This window comes from Adiantum capillus-veneris, chromosome 19 (genome assembly GCF_014529385.1).
Source record: "Adiantum capillus-veneris isolate H3 chromosome 19, ASM1452938v2, whole genome shotgun sequence".
Taxonomy (NCBI): domain Eukaryota; kingdom Viridiplantae; phylum Streptophyta; class Polypodiopsida; order Polypodiales; family Pteridaceae; genus Adiantum; species Adiantum capillus-veneris.
Genome location: NC_140949.1, coordinates 3,945,191 through 3,952,862, shown reverse-complemented (window position 1 = coordinate 3,952,862; position 7,672 = coordinate 3,945,191). Strand labels below are relative to the sequence as shown.

The following is a 7,672-nucleotide window of genomic DNA, read 5'->3' as shown; positions in this document are numbered from 1 at the left end:
AAGAGCAGTCACTCTCATACTCCTTGCACCACCATAAGACAACGAGACAACACATATTTAATTAAGCAAACCTTGCTGATCTGTACATATCAACCATGGTATTTGAAGCATATGCTAGCTAAAGAGCTCACTAGATCACATAGGCGTGATGAGATGGTGATACAGATAACCAAACAAAGCTACAAATATTTTGGCCCACAAATCACTGGAATATGCCTACCACAGAAACACATGTTTCTAAATACTTTTGCCTGCGGTAAATCTCTAGAAGTTTAAAGGGAGAGAAGTGGGTGAGAGCCTAGAGCTACACGACCGTCCCATCGACATCCTTGAGCCTGCACAACAATGAAACCTAACATACCAACATTTCAACTCATAGCCCACAGTGTAATCAAAGATCCTAGTGCTACCCACATTATGAATGTAATTTTTAAAAAGTAAGACCATGAGCTTACCAACATTTACTTCATAGCCAAAACCCATGCAAACAAAACAACATTTACGATAGTAATGAATCGACCAGATTGATGAGCATTCAACTAGTCAATGGTTTCGCATGGAAACAATGCAGATCGAGCAATTGCAGTGCATAGAACTGTAGAGAGACACACTGTAGCTTTTGAGGCTGCACGGCAACAAACTGCTCATCTCACACGCCACATGCATAAAACCTAAGCATAGACACCTAGAGGGGAAAATAGGTAAAGGGACCTAGGTGCACACTACCATGAACCATGGAACTGACCCCATAGAACTGGTGTCCACGCAGGGAAAAGGCAGCAAAAGGCAGTCACGTGATAGAGATCGATTGGGTTGTGTAAAATTTCAAACAACAGTTTTTTTCCCGGCAGAATTTTCTTCCGAGAGTTTTTTTCCTTAATCATTACTTCTTTCTTCACTTATGTCTTGTTGGATGCCCACATTATCAACCCAATACAAATTTAGTTTGGCTAGAAGATTCTTATGGGGAGGATCAGAAGAGATTAACAAATGTCCCAAGGTTTCTTGGCGACTTGCTGCATGGAAAAAGAGAAAGGTGGCTTGGGATCTTGAACATCCAAACACTCTCCTCCAAACTAGCTTCAAAATGAATTACGAGAGTTGCATCTTCCATAGAATTTTGGGCCTTATTAATCAAGAGATCCATGCACCTCTTCCACCTAATGGATTATGAGAGTTGCATCTTCCATAGACTTGTGTGCCTTATTAATCAATCAAGAGATCCATGCATCTCTTCCACCTAAAGGATTAGAAGTCCTTGATAGGACTTTCGACTAGTAAAATTTTAACCTCTAAAGCGAACTTTGTCCCAATGGGCTCTGCTTTGGTTGCAGGTTTTGGAGAGCTTGGATCAACAAAAAGATGAAGTGGATCCCTCCTAGGAATTTTTTGTTTTCTTGGAATTTGCATCTGCAAGACTCTATATGGTTTGGGATACACACTAAAGACATTGCAAAACTTGGAAGGATGTCTAAAAAGATGGCAGGTGGCTTACCAAATCGGAGCTTTGTCAACAATTTCATTGGAAAGAATGGTCCTTATGATTTCAACTCTACAGGGGATCTGCAGGGCTATCTTTACATATGCAAGGAATCAATCAGAAGCTGCATCCTACACTTGTTACAAAGCTCAATAAAAAATGGAGGATCTTCTAGAATTCTCAGTAGTGGTCTTACATATTCAAGTGCATCAGGGCAATAATTTTAGGTGTTTGCCTACTAGGCTTTTACTAATCCAAGAACACTTGTCTCATTGTAACACTCATTTGTAATGGTATGTGTTGTGACCATAGCTACTTGTATGGTCAGGATGGCCCCTATCCCTCCTCTTTTTATAATTCAGTTTCTTTTAATAACACTTCGGCATTCATGTAAAATATTTTCAAAGTTCTAGAAGTATATTCCTTCTTCTCCCCACTCCCCTACTACTAACCTTGAGTGGGATCAAGAGCAATTTCGCATGGTGTGAGGTTATCATTTTGCTTACCTCAGTAAAAGCTTCCTTGCATGAGCTACAAAAGTTGTAACAATATCCAAGGGAATCGGGCTTTTGTCTCTTCTCCCTAATGAAGACTCGAGGATCGAGGAGGCTAAGCCAGAGCATATGGTTTGCTATAAGCCAAAGTTTGCTTGCCTCAACAAAATAAAGACTGAACTTTGTGCATAATTGCTCCACTCTTTTGGCTTACAATTTTGCCTCAAATTTTTTTGCAATACTCTCTCACTTCCCAAGGGGCATTGGGAGGGAGAACCACTCCCAATAAAAAAAACAAGGGTCCTGTAACTTGCACAGACATGTAAGGGGGGGGTAGCCATGTGCCCCCCCTCCCGGGGCAAGCCTTGACCCCCCAACCCACCATTAGCCTCGCAAATCCTTCCACGCCATGAATACTGCCCGTTTCCTACCGCAAGGTACTTCCTCAAACACCCCGACTCCCAGTTCATCGCAGGCAAAAAATTTACAAAGTCCAGCCATGCTCAAATCGAGCCATGACTCCCCACAGATGCCATAGACACAATGAGACCCATGATTCTCCTTACATACCATAGACACAATGAGACAAATCACTGGAAGCATATCAGCTAATAAAGGGAGCCACCCCAAGATAAGAAAAAAGACCAACTGCAGCAAGAACTGGCTGAATAGGGAGCCACCCTTGAGAAGACAAGAGCACCCTATATGGCTGCCATTGGAGACCGACCCAATGCCACCAGGCGGGACCCCATCCATACAAGAGCACCAAAAAATACGTCATCAGACTGCAAATCGCACACAAGGGGAGCCCGAAGCTCCATCACCGGCCGCTCAAGAACCATCCACCAAAAAGGTCCAACCAAACAATGAGCAATTGACGAGAGCCACCAAGCTGGAAGGCATCTCCCATGTGCCCCCAATTGACGAGAGCCACCAAGCTGGAAGGCATCTCCCATGTGCCACCAAGCTGGTAGGCATCTTCCATGTGCCCACCGCTTCCTCAACCACTTGAAGTCTTACACAACAACACACCCAGACCGAGAACAGGAGTACCCATCATCACACCAAACCAATTATGATAGTTGCCGAAGTAGCACCAAACAGTAGATCCAACCACTACAAGTCCGAACCACATCCAGGCGAGCGATTTCCCCTCAAGAAGAGGGCAGGTAGCCGCCAAACCACAATGCCAAAAATGGAGTCTGATGCAAAACGGACTCTTGCTACCAAGGAGGGAGAGGACATTCGGAAGCCCCATCCAAGGAGTGTCCATGTCCCCAGGCCAAGAAAACCCCTCCACAATAGCCCTCGAACCTCCAACTTCTTCACATCCATTCTTGAGCAGGGTAATGAGTCCCCAAACAAACCCACCTAAAGGGCCCCCCACCCATCGTGCAGTTGCTAAGGCTACCTAGTGTGCCGCTCGAAAAAGGTAGAGAAGGCGCCTTCACGTAGACACTTAGGGAAGCAAATAAGGCCATTTTAAGAATCCAAAGATTGTTTTTTTTGGCAAAACTATCTAGAGTGAGTGATATATTAGAATAATCATAAAAAGAATTACATCAGACACTGCTCATACCAAGCTAGGGTACCCTTAGTACATAAGAAGCCAGCCGACAATACTGTCACAACCATGACCATTGGTTGATCCAGGAGCCACACGATGACAAGGACTCGACTGGCTGACAAGGGAGCCACCCTGACACACATACAAAGGCTAAGCAAGGAGCCCCATCCAAGGTCGGATAGGCTGCCACCCCGCACGAGCTGACCACCAAACTGGTCGGATAGGACCACCCCTTCTTCCTGGTATAGCAGGCCCTCCTTCCAAGGAAGCCAAACACATCGGCAAGGAGGGCTTGGCCATGGCCACGGTACCCCTCATGCCATGGAGTCCACCATCCGAAGCCTTGAAGCTGCCTCACTGCCAGCGACGCAGAGTTGTTCCTCGCCCAAGAGCGAGTGGCCCCCTCGATAGAATGAGTCCAAAAATGTAGGTTTGTTGGATCCGGAAATCCAGATCCGGGGCTGCCCATCCCTCCCCTATTCCGAACCCTGGTTTACATTAAGAGTCCAAAAACTCTAAGGTGCAAATTTGGATACTTAACCATTTAACCAAGGTGAAGACTTCATGGTGGCCTCAAGAAGTAAACATTTCTTGTTGTAATAAATTGAGAGGGATATATATATATACATATATATATATATATATATATATATATATATATATATAGAGAGAGAGAGAGAGAGAGAGAGAGAGAGAGAGATTCATTTTCTTTAGGACTCTATTTATTTCAACTATATCTGATGCACCTTGAAGGTCCTTGCCACATGGCATAAGGAGAAGGATTTGAGGGGGGAGTGGGGTTAATGCAAGGAAAAGACGAGATGGAGACTTGGGGTAAATACTTGGGAGTGGATTGGGTGCTTCATGGATTGGGTGCCAAGAAAAGAATCTCTCTCTCTCTCTCTCTCTCTCTCTCACACACACACACACACACTAAAAATCTCTCTCTCTCTCTCTCTCTCTCTCACACACACACACACACACACATTAAAAATCTCTCTCTCTCTCTCTCTCACATACACACACACACACAAACACATAAATAAATTCATTGCAAATTCCTGAAGTACATGTACGTTCAACTGAATTTTTGTCCCATGCCGTCTTCATCTACAAAACCAATCCATACTGATACTTCCTTGGAGGTATATTCATGGCCCATACACAACCTTAAGCACTTCAGAGGATTTCTTCAAGTTTTGAAACAAGTACTTCCCTTGAAGGAAAATGGCGACAACAATAAGCTAGCACAAAGACTTCATGCCAGAGATTAAGAAACAAACCACACATTAAGACATTCTTTCAGCTTTGGTGAACCTCCAAGTTGAAGCAAATTCCTATGGGTGAGAGATTTTTTACAAAGGTATTCCCTTATTGCACAAATGGCAAGTATGCGACCCCAATGAGACTAAGAAAGATACAGTGCTACAAAAAGACATCTACAATGAAGCTGGGTGGTGAGCCCACAAGAGCAACAAAATCTTCCGGCCGGTGACTTACAAGAAATACTTGATCAACTCCCAAAGAGGGCACACAAACAACAAAATAATGCCAATCGTGTTGGAGACGCCGTGCCTCTCAGAGAAAGCACGACGAAAGCCACCAGCAGCCCTAATATGCTCTTGCAGAAGATAGATTCCAATTGCAAGACTGATGATGTATCCAACAATGCTGGCTCTAAGATTATTAGCTAGTAGACTAGGGGCAGCAACCAGCAAAAGGATCAAAGCACCCGGAAGCTCCAGCCAATCTGCACAAATACAATGTAAGCGAATAAGTTCTGAATGAAAGCACCATATCCGAGGAGTCCTTAAAATCCTGAAAGGAATACAACATGAATGAAGCTACTTCCAACATGCCTCATCCCGTACACTAACTACATTCTTACCAGGAAAATGGCGAGGAAAGAAGAGCCGCAAAACAATTGCAATGAAAGCAATCCACCTTCCAATTTCACCTCTGGTAACACCAGACTTACACATTAGACAACTGACAGTAAAGAAGCTGCAAAAGCAAGCACTATAGACTTCTATACACACCTGAGAATGTTGAAGATGATAGATGGTAAGTTCAAAAATATATAAGGCACCAAGAGACCTGTCAAGATGTTGGTCCTCCAATTAGTCCTGTCAAGTATAAGCAAATAGCTGCAAAAAACAGAAAACAACCCGTTACTACTGTGACTTGTGAGCATTGCCTTTCTTTCAAAATACTCTCATGGCATGTGTACAGCTGTGAACCACCCTCACACAATACAAAAGTCACTCAGAACAAGAAGCAACCCAGAAATGCAGTATGTAACCAGTCTAGCACAAAAAGACGGTGCTTCAGTTCATTTTCTTTCTTGCCCGTGGGAAAACTCCCACTTACAGTTTAAAATGCCCAATTGGTCAGACTATGCAGACTTAGCTCCCTCCATCACTTAAGCTACTATAAGGTAGAATGTAGTAAACCCCTAGGAAAATCTTCTCAAGACTCTGAATGGTTGCCCTATAGAAAAAGCAAGGATGATAGCAGATTGCCCTTTCACCAAGGATTGAACCTTGTCAAAGTAGATGATCATCAGTCAGACACATACATCCATCACTCTTAAAAACAGTCCCACGCTCACACCAAAATGGCCCTCCTGTGCCACCATGCAAGATTACACGCAAGTGCAGACAGCGAGAGAATCAAATTTGGCTCACCTTCTCTTGGAATTCTACCAAACTGTCAGTAATGAGTGCAGACAGCGAGAGAATCAAATTTGGCTCACCTTCTCTTGGCATTCTACAAAACTGTCAGTAAGAGCAATTCAGCCATGTCATTATAGACAATCACAAATAGAATGGATTTTAAGTCCAGAGATTGATACAGGAAAATGCAATTAGATCCCAAAAACTTCCTCAATGTAGGAGAAGTTCCTCAAGCATCAGAGATATTCTCATCGTGCCAGTCAGTCTCTTTGCATCTGGAATTCTTTCAAATAATGATGGAGAAGGGTAGGAAGGATAGGATATCTCAATTCGTGCGAGGGCTAGATGACATGGACGATAAGAAGTTCCCAGCTTTGAAATCAAAAGCCTTTGCACCAGGAGGAAACTTTGAAGCATTGGCGTCAATGCAATGTATGTCCTTCAAAATCTCTCGTTCAATGTAATCCATAGTGACTGACCTTCCTACGTACTGTGTAGATTCTCTTGAATAGCCATTCAGGAAGTGATCCAATTTAAAGGTCTGGTGTTACACATGCCAGACTTAAGAAGAACAATGCTTGGAATCAAAGATACACTCACCCCTAGTCTGCTGTCTCTATCAAGTATTTGATCCCCTTTACCCCTCGCACTGCTCTCTCACAGATCTATCACACATGAGAAACAAATCGCCTCTCTCTCTCTCTCTCTCTCTCTCTCTCTCTCTCTCTCTCTCTCTCAGTCAGTTGAAGCTTACATAGCAGCGATGGAAGCTAGCCATCTCAGAATGGAGACGGAAGTGGAGCCGAGAATCACCATTTCAGCCAAATGGCGACCGGCATTCCTGCTTGCGGCAGCCACGTCATCCATGTCGTCAGAAAAGGTGCCGCCAAGAAGGCCGGCCTTGATAGAGAGGGAGCTATACTTGCCCATGGCGATGGAGATGGAGACGGAGATGCAGAAGTGAAGCTGAAGGTCGACTCACACGAGTTTGGGAAGCCGATAAGAAAACGTGCTTTGTCAGAACGTGAACTTGCCGAGAGCTGACGGTGCAAGTCGTGCAACGGGGCAAAGTGGCAAGAGACTGTGAGTTTGGGCCTTGGGAGTTTGCATTTGGCAGCGGCCGCGTGTGCCCATCCAGCTGGCCGGGACAAAACGTATTTACAGTGGACTCAATTTAAATCTTGAGCTAAGGGCATGTATTTTCCAGGCCTGCCTATTCACACTCGCGCTCCGAGCTCTGAAGTCTATGGTTGCGTCGAGTCGGCAATGGCTGCAAGAGGTCTCAAGATCAAAGGCTGGCTGCATTTTGCGCTCAAGAGCAATGAGAAACGCCTCTCGTCCGAGGTGAGAAGACCGTCCATGCTCGTGGTAGGTCCGAAAGTCACTACTCTTCTTTTCAGCAAATGATTTGTTGCCAACTCTGCAAGTCGCCTTTGTTTTCCTTCTCCTTCCTGGT

At 44.4% G+C, this 7,672-nt stretch overlaps 1 protein-coding gene across 1 annotated transcript; it reads right to left on the bottom strand.

Moving 5' to 3' along the window:
* Window positions 1-4,811: 4,811 nt before the first annotated feature.
* On the bottom strand, window positions 4,812-7,290 carry LOC147433480 (cold-regulated 413 plasma membrane protein 2-like). The gene is made up of 4 exons (XM_086490154.1): window positions 6,971-7,290; window positions 5,581-5,688; window positions 5,430-5,500; window positions 4,812-5,291 (listed from the first exon to the last, which is right to left on the bottom strand). The coding sequence occupies exons 1-4, from the start codon at window positions 7,144-7,146 to the stop codon at window positions 5,038-5,040; spliced, it is 609 nt and encodes a 202-aa protein (XP_086346280.1). The 5' UTR covers window positions 7,147-7,290; the 3' UTR covers window positions 4,812-5,037.
* Between the last annotated feature and the right edge of the window lie 382 nt (window positions 7,291-7,672).

Coding starts and splice junctions, on each gene's coding strand:
- LOC147433480 (XM_086490154.1), bottom strand. CDS start 7,146: ATGGGCAAGTATAGCTCCCTCTCTATCAAGGCCGGCCTTCTTGGCGGC. Junction 5,689..6,970: donor CTAGCTTCCATCGCTGCTAT/GTAAGCTTCAAC, acceptor TGTTTTTTGCAG/CTATTTGCTTATACTTGACA. Junction 5,501..5,580: donor ATCATCTTCAACATTCTCAG/GTGTGTATAGAA, acceptor TGGTGTTACCAG/AGGTGAAATTGGAAGGTGGA.